Source organism: Aspergillus costaricaensis (genome assembly GCF_003184835.1).
Source record: "Aspergillus costaricaensis CBS 115574 unplaced genomic scaffold BO79scaffold_44, whole genome shotgun sequence".
Taxonomy (NCBI): Eukaryota; Fungi; Ascomycota; class Eurotiomycetes; order Eurotiales; family Aspergillaceae; genus Aspergillus; species Aspergillus costaricensis.
In genome coordinates, this window is record NW_020291844.1 from 106,021 (window position 1) to 120,581 (window position 14,561).

Genomic DNA, 14,561 nt, shown 5'->3' on the forward strand with positions numbered 1-14,561 from the left:
GTTCAAAGCCCTACTGCGACACCGCAACAGAAGATATTATATCTGTTCGCCGCAGAGGAATGGAAAAGGTAAACATCTACGCGAAGAAGCCCTAGTGTCACATCATCTCCATATATACTGATCTTTGCGAAAAGGAATAAAATTCGGTTCGCCCGCCCTTGCTGCTCCAAGATTCGACACAGAAGAAGGTTTGCCCGCCTCCCAGTAAAGCGCAAGTATTGGGAGGGACAAGAACTACTCAGGACGACGTCCACTTTGGCTCCAGTGTAGTCCGCAAAGATACGACATATTGAGAAAGAATAGACATAGACCATAATAGGTGTGTATGCCTTTATCTTGAGTTCTGCATGGAAGTTCTGTGGGATAGATCAAATGCTTGGAGGATCTGAAGAAGACACGGCGGAGGGAATCTTCTAGCAAGTATTATATGCGATCTAGTCAAGAAAATTGCTTGCTCAACATCTTACATGCCCTAGTCCCCGACATATCTACAACTCTTATCTCCAAGTACATTTTGCCTGGTTACCCCAAATCAGCGGCTCATGAGGCAGAAGTAGTGGGAAGTCAGTGGTGGGTTGGTTTGGTGGGGATGGGTGGGAAGAAGCGATGCTGATTAAAATATTATGTAATAGGAAGTGTTTTTGTGTCATCCCATGATGTTCACGAGATAGTCAGTTAGGAGTAGACATGAAACAATGAATAATATAACTCAACTTCATACTCCAAGCTCCGTGTGTTCATGTCAGTATCGTTGAGGTTTCACTGGCCTCTATCCACTTGGAAGAGGTGCGAGAAAGTGAGGAGAGGAACCATACGAACTGACCGAAGAAACCATAAGACTACACGTCCTAACACATGTGTACCGCCATAACCGCAGCTGGCGAGATAAATAGAGACAATATGTTTATTCAACATTATTAATGGCATGGGTAGAGGGCTAGGAGGATCTTAGAGATGAAAAGAGGAAGTAGACCGGGTGGATCTGCATTCAGGCGAAAGCTACCACACCCACACTTATCTAGCTGCATGTCTAGTCGAACAACACATTTGCAGGATCTAATCAGGTTGCCGTCGGAAAAGCCAAAAGGAAGCCGGTCACCGTATCTGTTGTTCCTGACAGAGAGCCGAATATACTCCGTAAGTAGCTTGCAGATAACTGTAGGGTTATGATGCCTGAAGTATTTACAGACACCTTAATGATGCTTCCCTCGCTATGAGCGAAGGGATTCCACTATGTGTCTGTCAACTGCAACAGTGAAAGGTGCTCGCTCCATCTAAGCTTCAGCTAAGCAGGTCCTCGATAGAATGAAATCCAAAACACCGCTTCATCGGCGGGGGAGAATTCATCAATCGGGGATCCGCCGAGCTCCACCGATGGCGAAAAGCCAGAATCCACCGAGTGTCGCCTCGCCCGATCGAGCAGGCCTGCCGAATCGCAAGTTCCACGATGGTCATGGCTGATTGCAATGTTGATGTGATGATTGATTCAATAAATTAATCAAGCACTGTAAACTGCAATGTTTCAAAGCCATTGAGTACTTTTGCAAAAAGCAATTGGAGGGTATGGAGTAGAGGAAGGGCTGCAGATCGCATGCATGTGACATCACGGGATTGATTTCTTTTCTTCCATTCGAGACATTCTAACCCTCACAGTTTCCCTGTCATACCGCTGGTTGCTTGTTGGCAGCTCAGGGCAAGTGCTCCAGTATTTCTACGACAGCCCACAGCTCTCTCTTCTGTGTTCTACTCCGTACCATTTATACAAAAGATGAATGTCCCCGAGGACTGTGATGACCCCGCAACGAGGTCTCTTGCCCATTGATCGACATCATCACGATCGTCAACGCAACGGACACAGACTCCCAGGCTGCAGAAACAATGCAACCATCTGCAGCAACTGGACAGCCGAGAGGGGTAATTTTCCCACCACCTGCACCTCCGGCAAAATAAGAATCAGCATTGCCCCCCCCCCCGCGCAGTGGATGGAGCCTCTGTTTTGTCGCGACTCCACCGGCCCGTCAGCGCCTTGAATGGCGGTGGCGACAAGCGACTGCGGGTACACACTAACTAACACTAAACACACACCGTGATCGAATTTTCCACCGCCATCGTCCATGCGCCCTCCCCCACGACTGTGATCTCCGCTTCGCAACGGATTCGGTGCTTTCTCGCCCTTACAACCGCGGAACCCGACGATGCTATCCGTAGTGGGGGGAGGACACAGCACAGCGGTGGGACGTCATGCCTCGCAGCAATAATTGTAGTGGATGGGTTGGCAATGGGTTGTGTCAATACGGGACTCCATTGCCCCTTATGGAGCCCTTCTGGATTAACCATGGATGGAGCAGGTCAACCGATGCCACTGGTGATCCACGACCCTTCCGCCAGCTGCCGTCCATTGGCCCGCACGATGGATCTGCTCCCCATCCTAAGGCTGGCAAAGTTCACCAACGCTGTGGATTTTGCAAAACTCAGTTCCCCTATCTTAGGTTATCGACGTGTGCGGTCACCCTTAAATCCCCCCGGACTTCCGGTGGCTGCTCCCTTGGCTTTGTTTCCCCAGATGCATTGAATTCAGTTTCAATTGCTGATCCCCCTTCAGTATGTCACTCCCACTTCCCAATGACATCCTCCTGCTGGTCGGGGAGTATGTGGAAGACTATCGGGACCGCTACAACCTTCTTTTTGTGTGCCGTCATTTTCACGACCTGTTTCTGCGCTTGGTTTACCAAGCAGCTGCCCTAAAGGACTGCTCCCAGACGCGTTCCTTCCTGGGAGCTGTCCTCCGTCGTCCCGAGCTGGCTCGGGCGGTTCGCAGCTTGGACTTCCATGACTGGTGTCCTAAATCCAACTCCACTCCTTCCTCCCCCTCCTCCGACGAAGATTTGGCGCCGTTTGCCCAATTGGCCTATTCCCTCAGTCAAACTGCCGAAGAGCACACGAAATGGGAGCAGGATCTCCGGGATAATGTTGAAGAAGCTTGGATTGCGCTTCTCCTGCCGCTGGCGAGTAACCTGAGGCATCTGCAATTAGTGTACCCCAAGCAGAATGTCTACCTGGACCGCATGATGCAGCGGGCAGTGAGGGGAGAGAAGCCTTTCGATGACCGGCCGGCATTCCGTGTGTTGCGGGATGTGTCGCTGAGCCATTTAGCCGACGAGGAAGACAGCCGAGGAAGTTACATGACTTCCCAGGTCCTTCCTTTCTTTCAATTGCCATCCATGCGGGCATTCTCGGCGGACTCGGTGGTTGAGTCTACCCGCCCACGCGAGGATGAGCCCGAACCAACCCATCCCGTTGAGGAGCCTACTCCCGGCTCTTCGTCCATTGCTGAGATCACACTAAACACGAGCAGTGGATCTCAGGGCATGCAAAGCCTGATCGCCTCATGCTCTTCGCTGCAGTCCTTCAAGTACCAACACTCCGATTCACACCTGCTTGCAGAGGGGTTCCAGCCTTCTGCATTCTTCGAGTCCCTGGCGAACAGCAAGAGCAGCCTGCACACCCTGTGGCTGGATAATTGCGGCACCCACTTGCCTTTCACCATTGCCGGAGCGAACGAGACGCACGACGAGTGGTTTGGACCCCTGACGGAGTTCACTGCGTTGAAGGATATCCGCATCCGTCTGCCCAACCTGCTTGATGTTCGCTACCAGTATGAACCGTCGTGCCCGCTCACCGATGTGCTTCCCGCGTCGGTCGAATCGTTGTATGTGGAAGGCTGTAAGGAAAATACTTTGGCCATGCTGGTTGGACAGCTCCAAAAGGTTCTCAACAAGCGCAAGACGCAATTCAAGGGCCTGGGACGACTCGACGTTGAAGGCTTCTTCCATGACGAGGAGGATGAGGACGCATCAGGCTACCAGCCGGCGGAGGCCGCCGACGAGAAAGTGATCAAACCCCGGGTGTATCAGACGGTAGAGCCGCTGCACCGTGCCTGTGCCGAGGCGGGAGTTGAACTCTATTTGCGCGACCGCGTGTGTTTGGCGACGATGCAAGAGGCATAACATTATGATACGAACCGAGACGAGGATAGAGGATAGACGATAGATGATAGACTTGCGTTGCGCGCACAATACCCATAGACAACTGCTTACTGCTTTGGATTTTTTGATTTGGAATTACGCTCTGATTAGCTAGATTTGGACTTTTTTTGGAATCATCGCGAATTGAATGATTGCATTGAATCGATTACTTGGTCTGACAAATACCTCAGCAGTAGGAATAGAGAACCAGCATCCACGGTTCCGAGGCCATATAGATTGGGAAGGTTACATCGCTCTGACACTGTTGGGCTCTGCATGATAGGTTCTGAACATCCCCGAAAACTCTACAGGTCATCTGCTGTTCCTCGTCCCCCGTAATACGCGATATGCTTGGATAGAGGCACTGGATAGCTTCGGCATTCCCCGAATGGTTTGATTCTGAATGCAACCCCCGCATTTCCACCCCCATAATTCCAGATATCATCCCTAGATGACGTTAGATGACGCTCCATTCTGATGTATTCACCAGGTGAGGATCCTGGCTGAGCAAAGTGGATTAGCTCTCCCAACAACAGGAGCCCTGGACCCTTACCAGCTGGCTCTGTGTTTGTCTGCAGAATTTGTCTTGTTGACTTTCTCTCCTTTCCTTCAGTCGTCTTCAGTCCTGTGTGTTCTGTTGTTTTCACCTCCACTCATCATCACTACTCTCATTTGTCTGGTCGTGGCTGCTTGGTCTTCCGCTGGTTTGTTTGCTTGCTTGTGACGCGGATCACTGGGTTTCCCTGGTCGCTACCATGTCGTCCCTGAGTGCGATCAATAACCCTGAGGACACGCTCGCCGAGCAGGAGAAACCTGTCAATCTGAGAAGCGCCGCTGAGAATGAGGATCCTTTCAGTCATGATGGTGTCGGCGGGGTGAAGTATCGCACTTTGGCTTGGTGGTAAGTGTTCATCCCTTCATCTAGATCGGCTTGGACCTGGCTAACTGTTCAGGCAATGTGCAATGAGTATGTAAGTGCCAGTATTCTCAACAAACCAGGTCTAATAACTTGTACAGTCATGGTCGCAGAGACAATATCCCTGGGCATCCTGTCCCTACCCTCGGCCGTGGCGTCGCTTGGCTTGGTTGCGTGAGTTATGATTGGTATCGTCGACGGAGAGTGGCTTGGTGGCTAACTTAGCCTTGCACAGAGCCGTGATCCTCATCCTTGGCCTCGGCGCTTTGGCAACTTACACGGGCTATACCCTAGGGCAATTCAAGCTCCGATATCCGCATGTGCACAGTATGGGTGATGCCGGTGAGGTCCTGATGGGTCGCATCGGTCGCGAAGTGCTGGGAACCGCGCAGCTGTTGTTTCTGATCTTTATCATGGGCAGTCACCTTCTGACCTTTACTGTGATGATGAATACCTTGACCGACCATGGCGCCTGCTCTATTGTGTTTGGCGTGATCGGCTTGGCGGTGTCGTTCGTCTTTACCTTGCCGCGGACGCTGAAGAAGGTGTCCTGGTTTTCCATCTCATGTACGTCCATCCTAGAGCTTCTGATGATGCAGAAGGCTTACAGTCACAGCTTTCATCAGCATCACTGCCGCAGTGTTGATCACCATGATTGCAATCGCGATTCAAAAGCCAGGTGACGGCCGTGTCGATGCCGTCGTTGACAATTCATTCTACAAGGCTTTCCTAGCTGTCACCAACATTGTCTTCGCATACGGTATTTCCAAATCACTCCTTGAAGAGCAGAACCAAAGCTAACCAATCCAGCCGGGCACGTGGCCTTCTTCGGATTCATCTCAGAAATGCGCACGCCGACCGATTACCCCAAGACATTGTACATGCTGCAGGGGATTGATACGTCAATGTACACCATCTCGGCGGTCGTCATATACCGCTACGGAGGAAAGGACGTGGCATCTCCGGCATTGGGATCGACCAGTCCGCTGATGTCCAAGATTGCCTACGGCGTTGCTATTCCGACGGTAAGCCGCCCTCCAGAATTCTTGCTTGAAAAGTACTGATAAGTAACGTAGATTGTGATCGCTGGCGTGATCAATGGTCATGTGGCATGCAAATACATCTACGTCCGTCTGTTCCGGGGAACCGACCGCATGCACCAGCGCGGACTTGTTTCGATTGGGACGTGGGTGATGATTGGGTTGGTGTTGTGGACGCTGGCGTGGATTATCTCTGAGGCGATTCCTGTGTTCAACGATTTGCTGAGTCTGATCGTAGGTTTTCCATGGCGTGTGTGTTGTTGAACAAGACTAACAGTCGCAGACGGCGCTCTTTGCCAGCTGGTTTACATGTGAGTTCCGCCGAGTCTAGAACCATCCCTGCACTAACCAATCTTTTAGATGGACTAAGTGGAATCTTCTGGCTGTTCCTCAACTGGGGCCGATACTCCTCATCGCGCCGCAGGATCCTACTGACCGGTCTGAACCTGCTCGTGGTACTTGTAGGTGGCTGTCTAGTAAGCATACAACCCACCACCTCATCACAATAACATCACAAACATCACAAAATTACTAACCAGACAGTGCGCCCTTGGTCTCTACGTCTCCGGAAAATCAATCCATGATCACCCCAAAAGCACCAGCTTCTCATGCTCCAACAATACTTGAACCCAGCCGGTGATCGGATAAGTGGAGGCCGAGAGCCGATTGTCGGGTTAGGGAAAAGTGCGAGTCAGGCACCGACAGATTGGGTGATGTCAGTCCATGTGGAGGTTCTCTTATGTACAATTAAGCAAGCAGGTCTTGTTTTAATAGTATTGTATTGAGAGCCAATGGCTAGCGCTGATATGGCAGCTTGCCACCAGCGCAGATGACGTCGCCGGATCCGGTCGGATACGCCGTTTACTTTGACATCATCCCACCAGATGCATACATTAGGATAATGCATAATAAATACAGTAGTCAACGCACACAATATGTAGCGTAGGAATATCAAATCGAGTGCATAGTAGCTGTGAATCCACCATGGAAGACACACGCACGCAAACTGCCTCCCTGGCAGAAGAATCTCGTCGCAGCCATCACTCCAGCAGCACCTTACCGAACGAGCACGATGAAAAAGACATAGAGAAACAGCGTCTCCACGGCGGCATGGCCGAAGGCACAAAGGACAACAAAGAACCCGACCCCAACATCGTGGACTGGGATGGTCCAGATGACCCAGTATGTCCCTTTCCACCCTCCTCCCCGACCCCATCTATACTCAAAACCCAATCCCAAACCCTAACCACCCACCCATCACAGGAAAACCCCCAAAACATCCCCCGTTTCCGCAAATGGCTCATAACAATAATCCTCGGCCTCATGACCATATCCGTGACCTTCGCCTCATCCGTCTTCAGCACCGCATCCACCGTAACAGCGAAGCAATTCCACGTCTCCTCCGAAGTGATGGTTCTCGGCACAAGCCTCTTCGTGCTCGGATACAGTTTCGGCCCGCTCTTCTTCGGTCCCCTATCCGAGCTCTACGGCCGCAAAACCCCCCTGTTCGTGGGATTTTTCATCTTCGCTATATTCCAGATCCCGGTTGCCGTGGCGCAGAACCTCCAGACGATAATGATATGCCGGTTCCTGGGCGGACTGTTTGCTAGTGCGCCGTTGGCGATTGTCGGTGGTATGCTGGCGGATATATTCGGTCCTGTGGAGCGGGGGATAGCGATCGCGGTGTTCGCGGGCGCTACGTTCGTGGGGCCGGTCGCGGGCCCGATTGTCGGGGGGTTTATCACGATGAGTTATCTGGGGTGGAGATGGACGGAGTATATCACGGCCATTATGGCGTTCTTTTTTGGGGCTGTGGGGTTTGTGGTTGTTCCGGAGACGTTTGGGCCGACGTTATTGGAGCGGAGAGCGCGGAGGAAGCGGTTCGAGACAAAAAATTGGGCATTGCATGCGCGGTCGGAGGAAATGCCGGTTGATATCAAGCATATTGCGACTGTGTATCTCGTCAGGCCGTTTTTGATGCTTGTGAGAGAGCCGATTCTGTTGCTTATCACGTTGTATATGGGGTTTATTTATGGGTTTTTGTATCTGTGTTTTGAGGCGTATCCGGTGGCGTTTCAGGAGTTGAGGGGGTGGAATGAGGGGGTGGGTGCACTGCCGTTTATTTCCATTGCTGTGGGGGTCGTGTTTGGGTGTTGTGTTATTGTGTTCTTTACCAAGACGAGGTTTCAGAGGGTGTTGGAACGGGAGGGCCATGTTGTTCCGGAGGAGAGGTTGATTCCTATGATGATTGGGGGGGTGTTGTTGCCTGCCGGCATGTTTTGGTTTGGTTGGACGAGTAATCCTGGGATTATTTGGGTGCCGCAGGTCATTGCTGGGGGGTTTTTGGGGGCGGGGATACTGTTGATTTTTATGCAGGTATGTTGTCTTTTTCCTTTGAGTTTGATGTGTGTGATGCTGATGGTGATGGTATAGGGGCTGAATTATATCATTGATTGCTACAACATCAATGCCAACTCGGCTATTGCGGCGAACTGCTTCTTTCGGTCGGGACTGGGGGCCGGGTTTCCGATGTTTGCTATTCCGATGGTGAGTATTTTCCTCTTGTTGACAGCTTTGTGGGTTTCTTGGTGAAGGAGACATGTTGATTTATGATGCAGTTCCATAATCTGGGCGTGCCGTGGGCTATGACCCTGCTGGGATGTTTGACTGCCATATTGTTCCCCGTGCCGATTCTGTTCTATATCTATGGAAGTAGAATTAGGTCCTGGAGTAAGTTTGCGCCGACTGATTAGGATTCATGCTGTGGTGAGAGGACAGCAAGGTTATGATATAATATGATTTATTGTGTATGTAATAGGTAGTCAGTTAGATACTATTCACTTCGATCTTTATAGAGAAATACTGCAATTTATCCAAAAGATACTCTACACAACAAACAGAAATACTCATATAACAAACAGTCCATTCAACCATGGCCCAATCTGGTCAATCCTCATAGTAACAGCAGAGACATCCTCAGTTCGAGCCACACCTAACAATCAACACTGACAGACGCGAACGGAATGCCAATACATCCCTGCACATCTCCCGCAAAGTTCGCCGAACTTCCCTGACAGTTGTCCCCAGACCAGGTGGTGATCTTGCACTTGCTGTCGGCGGTACCGACGTTGAAAGACGCCCCAGGCAGGCTCACAAAGCAAGATTCTCCAGACCCGATGATGGCAGGGTTGGCGGAGGAACCTTCGCAGTTGTTGCCGGACCAGGTGGTAATTGTGATGCTTTCGCTGCGGGTTGAGAGGGGAGTGGATTCGGCGGTGGTAGTGAGGGCCAGGACGCCCATGGCGGCGAGAGGGAGGAAGTGGTGGAGTTGCATTTTGCTTTTTTGGTAGACGTTTCTTTTTAGAAAAAGATGTGAGGATGGATAAGTGGCTTGTTTGTAGGAGGCAATGGAGTATGTAGATGATTGAGATAGAGAAGCTGAGCTGGGTTGTTATCGAGATGAAGAGCGAAGAAGACCGACTTTATACCTTCTTCTTCGATATTCCGCCCCATTCAGATGCTTGTCTTCTTCCTATACTCAGGGCAGTGCAAGGCCGAACATACCCGTCTATTCCAGGCGCAGTCATCGTGAACCCATTATGGTGGCTCATTTCACGCTTCAGTTGGATCTTTGGCCCTTCGAGGTGTAGATCTATGATCATTTCTGTATTCAGTATGCTGATCTGTGAGAAGTGGAGTTTTGGCCCCAGTAGGGTACCTGAGGGGAAAAGATATTCGGGCCCTTGCAGATCGGATGGAAGGCCTTAAGCTTTGGCCCCATGGAGCTTACTTGCCGTTTACTGTGTGGGAGGCTGATGTATTTAGAATGAATTTGGGGTTATATGGGGGTGCAGTATGCTCGCTATTCTTTTGTGCTTCTCAATTCCACAATATGTTGTTTGTTTCGCTGACATGCTGGCTGAGTAGGCCTTAGTGTATGAAGAGACTGTTAATTATCTCAACTGTCAGGTGGTCCTATCTCAAATTCACATTGTACTCGTGTACATTGACACATTAATTCTGCTTGATCATCAACAATCATGATCAGTATGTAAGATAAACAAGCTAAGCATAACACAAAGAGTACAATTGTTAGAAGGTGCTATACATAGGGACCGCGCTAGTCTAATCTGGGTATGCGAGTTGCGACGGGATCAGAAATTAGTGCGAAAGAGTCAAACTGGGGCTGGATAAACAGCTCAGACGGGTTCAGAAAAACTCTGACCCTGAATGAGCTTATACATATGATTTGATATTATTTCTGACACTAGATCAGCTCTGCACGTGATTCATCAAATCCTAGAGAAATATCAGGAAATCTCTAACACTAATCTCTGGCATACTAAATACCTCAGTCATTGCAAAAGTAATGACAATAAGAAGGAAAACCCGCGAGCATCCCAAAGGCCCCAAAACCAACAGAGAGAGCAGCTGATTCGGGTTCAGAAAGTGTCAGAAGAGGTTATTCAGTGTCAGAACTAACATAGTCTGATACTAAACCATCTTTTCACGTGATTAAGATCATCCAGTATCAGAAATTTCCTGATACTCTCGCACTATTTTGAAGCCGCCGCGAGTTGGAACCCCGCGAGTGAGACCCCTTCAGAGACGTCCCTGATCCAGACTCTAAGATACAGAATGAGCTTGGTATGTGATTATCCTCGATAATAATTCAGCTCTGTGATATTCATTTCATAATAAATTACGAAATAAATAAGATAACAAATCAAATTCCAGTAGCCTGATACTATGATAGTCACAACACTATAAAAGATTTCGGTTATTATACGATTGAAATGTGAGTTTACAACCAAAAAATTCTAGTCTAGACTGAAGCAGTTAAATCACGTGGACGGGCTCATTCAGTATCAGATTCTCTCTGAACCAGCCGCACTAAATCCTGAACCCGCCGCAGCTTGGACCCCTGCAATTGCATACACTGCTTGGTAAGCAACAGTATGTCCTGGGAATAACCAGTAGATTAATTTACGTTAAAGAATGCAACATCTATAACACAGAAAATAAGCACTAACATGTTAAACATCATCCCATCCACCAATTACCTTCACGGACATGACGCCATCTGACAAATGTCTGATTTATCAGCAATAGCTAGTTACCCTATATTCCTTTCATGTATAGCTTCAACAACTACAACAATTACAATCACATAAATAATACCCTCATCCCCACCCAGTCTGACCCCAACCATCTCCACATCTACATCCAAACTCAACCTCCCCCTTCAACGAAAAAAGAGAAAGAAGAAATAATGCCCCTAACCTACCTCCTAACCGGCAGCACGGGCGGCCTCGGCTCCCTCGTCCTAGATTACTTCACCACGCACTTCCCCCCCGCACAAGAACCCACACACAGCGTCTCATACGCCGCATCCTCCTCCAACCCATCCAACAGTGACCGCTTCACATCGAAAGGCATCCCCTTTCGCACCGTCAACTACGATGACCCCTCAACGCTCGATGTGGCTTTCAAAGACGTAGAGAACCTTTTCTTCGTGAGTACGAATACCTTTGACGTTGAGAAGCGCCGAAGACAGCATTTGAATGTCGTGGAGGCGGCGAAGAGGAATGGTGTTAAGCATGTATGTCCTTCCCCCCAGCCAAACTGGATTTCCATTCAAGATGGAATTGAATAATAATGATAATGGTGTTATAGGTATGGTACACCTCACTCGCGTTCGGAGGCCTCGGGTCCGATTCCAAGGCTGCGGTGCAGCAGGCGCATTATATGACGGAGGATATGTTGAGGGAGTATGTTCCCACCTCCCCTTCTTTCCACCATATTTCTTGTTTTTTTAGTGGTATTGATGGTTGGTTGATAGATCTGGGGTAAACTACACCTCCATCCGCGAAGGAATCTATACTGAAGCCTTCCCACTCTTCATTAACTGGTATCCCCAATCGACGACCCTCTATCTGCCCTCTTCGTCGGGGAAGATCGCGTTCACGCTCCGGTCGGAGTTGGCGGAAGCAACGGCTAAGTTGATGTTGAAGGGTGGTCATGATAGAGAGATCGTGCTGTTGACTGCGTCGGAGCCTGTGTCTGTGCAGGATATAGTGGATGTTATTAATGAGACGACTGACCGGGAAGTGAAGATCGAGATCGTCGATCCGGAGACGTATGTACGGATCAACGCGGAGAATGATATCGGGGGCAAGGCGGAGGGGTTCTTCCGGCAGTTGGTGGGGTGGTTTGAGAGTATTGAGAATGGTGAGGCTGGGTTTACGGATGGGTTGATGGGGGAGGTGTTGGGGAGGGAGCCGGTGACGCCGAGGGAGGCGGTTAGGGGGTTGTTGGAAGGGGAGAGAGATTATACGTGGCATCAGAATTATAGCAAGTAGTCGGTCAGTCTTTTGTATTCTTGTTGTATATTATGAGGTGGTTAAGTTGGCTATGAATGCTTTTATGCTTTTATTATATGTGGTGATATCATTTCATCACACGCGGTTGTCTTCCTCTCGATCGTGCTGCGGGTACCCTGTGTGCGTGTCGCGATACACTGTCGCTTCTCCGTCGCCCTCTTTCTCTATGACATCTTCCTCGTCTGCTCCCCAGGTCGCTTCGCGCATGAATGGACTGCGTCGGCGGATCTCGGGTCCCTTCCATACTAGTACTACTGGCACTACTGACAGTGCCAGTCCAATGAAACCTAGTAATGACCCGGCCCAGCCGTACCCCAGGTTCTCGAATAGCTCGTAACTCGCCAGTGGCAGGAATGCGCCAAAGGAGTTTCGTCCCAGAGATGCTGCGGACAGAGCTGATGCAGCGTACTTTTCGTACGCATCTGTCAAGTAATTGACCACCGCCATGTAAATACTGTAGATGCCAATACCGGTGCACCCGATGCCGAGAGTTGGTACGATCCAAGGCACAGAAGGAGTGCTGGACCAGCCATACCAGAACAGCCCGCCTGCAAACATCAAGCTGCCAATGATACTAGTATACAACCGAGCTTCCGGAATAGGTTTTCCCGGCTTCTCTTTGTTGCGTCTCGCCGACTTCAGATACAGGATGTCCTGTAAAGGATTGACGAGAGTGCCGATCAACGCACCCACGGAGATCGCCAGCTGAATGGTCCCAGTTTGCAAAGTATTCATGCCGTAGTTGGCGGAGAAGGTCTGGACGACGCTGCTGAAGAAGAGATACAGGATGCCCCAGGCGAAAGAAATCCAGAGAGTGAAGAAGGCAACGACAGGCTCGGTGAGGAGCATGCGTGTAGGTCGTTCGAAGGAGATCTGCATCAGACGCCATACGCTGGTGTTGTCTAGCTCGGCTTCAGCGTAGATGGGGCGCTGCTTTTCTTTGCGGAGCTTCTTGGCCCGACGGGCAAGGATCACGTCTGCGCGGGTTTCGTACAGAATGAACCAGAAGATAGGAAGGAGGCCTGTTAGGTAAATGATTTGAATGTAGAAGATCCAGCGCCACGGGGCAGTTTTGTGGATGGCTACGATGGCGGATCCAATGAATGGCCCCAGGGCAATACCAACCACACTGGTAAATCCGAAGAGGGACATGGGGAGACTCCGCGCCTTGTCTCCGTACCAGACATCGCTGATGCTACCGCCGACGATGTTGATGGATACGGAGGAAGCACCACCGCCGAAAAACCGCGTTACTACGAGAGTGGCGTAGTTTTGGGCGAAGGCGGAGGGGAACAGCGAGATGATGAGGATGATGTAGGCGACAAAATAGCCGGGCATGCGACCGGAGGATTCAGTCAGGGGCACGAAGATGAGAGGCCAGAAGGCCGCTCCCATGTTCCAGGATGTTGTGGCCCAGTAAAGGTTTGGAAATGGCGTGTTTTGGACGTGGAATCGTTCTTCCATCCAGTTGTTGCCGGAGCCGTATGAACCGGCCGGGATACCAGTGAGGATGGAGCTATACCTGTTAGCATTGCACCTTTGAAAGCAAGGCTAAGGGGGACATACATGAAACACACAGTAACCGTGAGAAGCCATTTGTAGGAAGTGCTCCAATTGAACCTAGTTCTGTTAGACTAGTGTCCTAACAACTGCATACTTGACGCACGGATTGTCCGGATCATCCTTGCCATTCCAGGTATGGATCTCAAGGTCCTCCCTGTCACGCAGATCGTTGTGGCTGACTACCCCGACATGGGGGTCCCTGCGAAAGAACGATCGTACCCTGCAACGTCAGATTAGTGGCTGTATGGACAGGGTCTGCTTGGCAATGATTGGCAGACTAACCGTCCCAAAAACGAATCATCGAATTCATTGGTGTGCACCGTGCTAGCGCGGCGCAGCGACGGGCGTCTCTCCTCGACAGGGGTGGACATGACTATCTCTAAATTGATTCCTTGCAAGGTATCTGCTTGACAGAGGCAGAGATGAAGTTGAGTAAAATAGGGTGCAGAGACCCTGCAGAACCTGCATCGGCCGGCGGCAACATGTCGTCATGACCGACCCGGCCCGAGCAACGTCCATGAAACTCGGAACAACCAGGGGAATCCGACGCTTTGAGTGGTCAATCCATGTCTATCCACATCTGCGTTGGAGTGGATGAAAGGTGGAGGAGAGCTGATTGCCAAATTCTGTTAGG

At 50.3% G+C, this 14,561-nt stretch overlaps 6 protein-coding genes across 6 annotated transcripts; 4 read left to right on the top strand and 2 right to left on the bottom strand.

Moving 5' to 3' along the window:
* Positions 1–2,603: 2,603 nt before the first annotated feature.
* On the top strand, positions 2,604–4,104 carry BO79DRAFT_181642 (uncharacterized protein; the record flags this gene model as incomplete). The annotated part of the gene is made up of 1 exon (XM_025680166.1): positions 2,604–4,104. One exon carries the CDS (start codon positions 2,604–2,606, stop codon positions 4,005–4,007), a length of 1,404 nt encoding a protein of 467 aa, XP_025534968.1. The 3' UTR covers positions 4,008–4,104.
* Positions 4,105–4,780: 676 nt separating this feature from the next.
* BO79DRAFT_221928 (putative neutral amino acid permease) lies at positions 4,781–6,608 on the top strand (the record flags this gene model as incomplete). The annotated part of the gene is made up of 10 exons (XM_025683540.1): positions 4,781–4,926; positions 4,979–4,992; positions 5,043–5,115; positions 5,177–5,508; positions 5,558–5,701; positions 5,752–5,966; positions 6,018–6,215; positions 6,259–6,292; positions 6,342–6,442; positions 6,525–6,608. The coding sequence occupies 10 exons, from the start codon at positions 4,781–4,783 to the stop codon at positions 6,606–6,608; spliced, it is 1,341 nt and encodes a 446-aa protein (XP_025534969.1).
* Positions 6,609–6,949: 341 nt separating this feature from the next.
* Positions 6,950–8,734, top strand: BO79DRAFT_276069 (MFS transporter; the record flags this gene model as incomplete). Its single annotated transcript, XM_025687719.1, has 4 exons — positions 6,950–7,163; positions 7,245–8,357; positions 8,415–8,528; positions 8,600–8,734. The coding sequence occupies exons 1-4, from the start codon at positions 6,966–6,968 to the stop codon at positions 8,732–8,734; spliced, it is 1,560 nt and encodes a 519-aa protein (XP_025534970.1). The 5' UTR covers positions 6,950–6,965.
* A 239-nt stretch (positions 8,735–8,973) lies between these two features.
* BO79DRAFT_232664 (uncharacterized protein) lies at positions 8,974–9,315 on the bottom strand (the record flags this gene model as incomplete). Its single annotated transcript, XM_025684246.1, has 1 exon — positions 8,974–9,315. One exon carries the CDS (start codon positions 9,313–9,315, stop codon positions 8,974–8,976), a length of 342 nt encoding a protein of 113 aa, XP_025534971.1.
* Positions 9,316–11,173: 1,858 nt separating this feature from the next.
* BO79DRAFT_290718 (putative NmrA-like family protein) lies at positions 11,174–12,343 on the top strand (the record flags this gene model as incomplete). Its single annotated transcript, XM_025688916.1, has 3 exons — positions 11,174–11,583; positions 11,658–11,752; positions 11,824–12,343. Exons 1-3 carry the CDS (start codon positions 11,254–11,256, stop codon positions 12,341–12,343), a joined length of 945 nt encoding a protein of 314 aa, XP_025534972.1. The 5' UTR covers positions 11,174–11,253.
* Positions 12,344–12,439: 96 nt separating this feature from the next.
* On the bottom strand, positions 12,440–14,298 carry BO79DRAFT_232666 (putative MFS multidrug transporter; the record flags this gene model as incomplete). Its single annotated transcript, XM_025684247.1, has 4 exons — positions 12,440–13,880; positions 13,931–13,984; positions 14,031–14,147; positions 14,210–14,298. 4 exons carry the CDS (start codon positions 14,296–14,298, stop codon positions 12,440–12,442), a joined length of 1,701 nt encoding a protein of 566 aa, XP_025534973.1.
* Between the last annotated feature and the right edge of the window lie 263 nt (positions 14,299–14,561).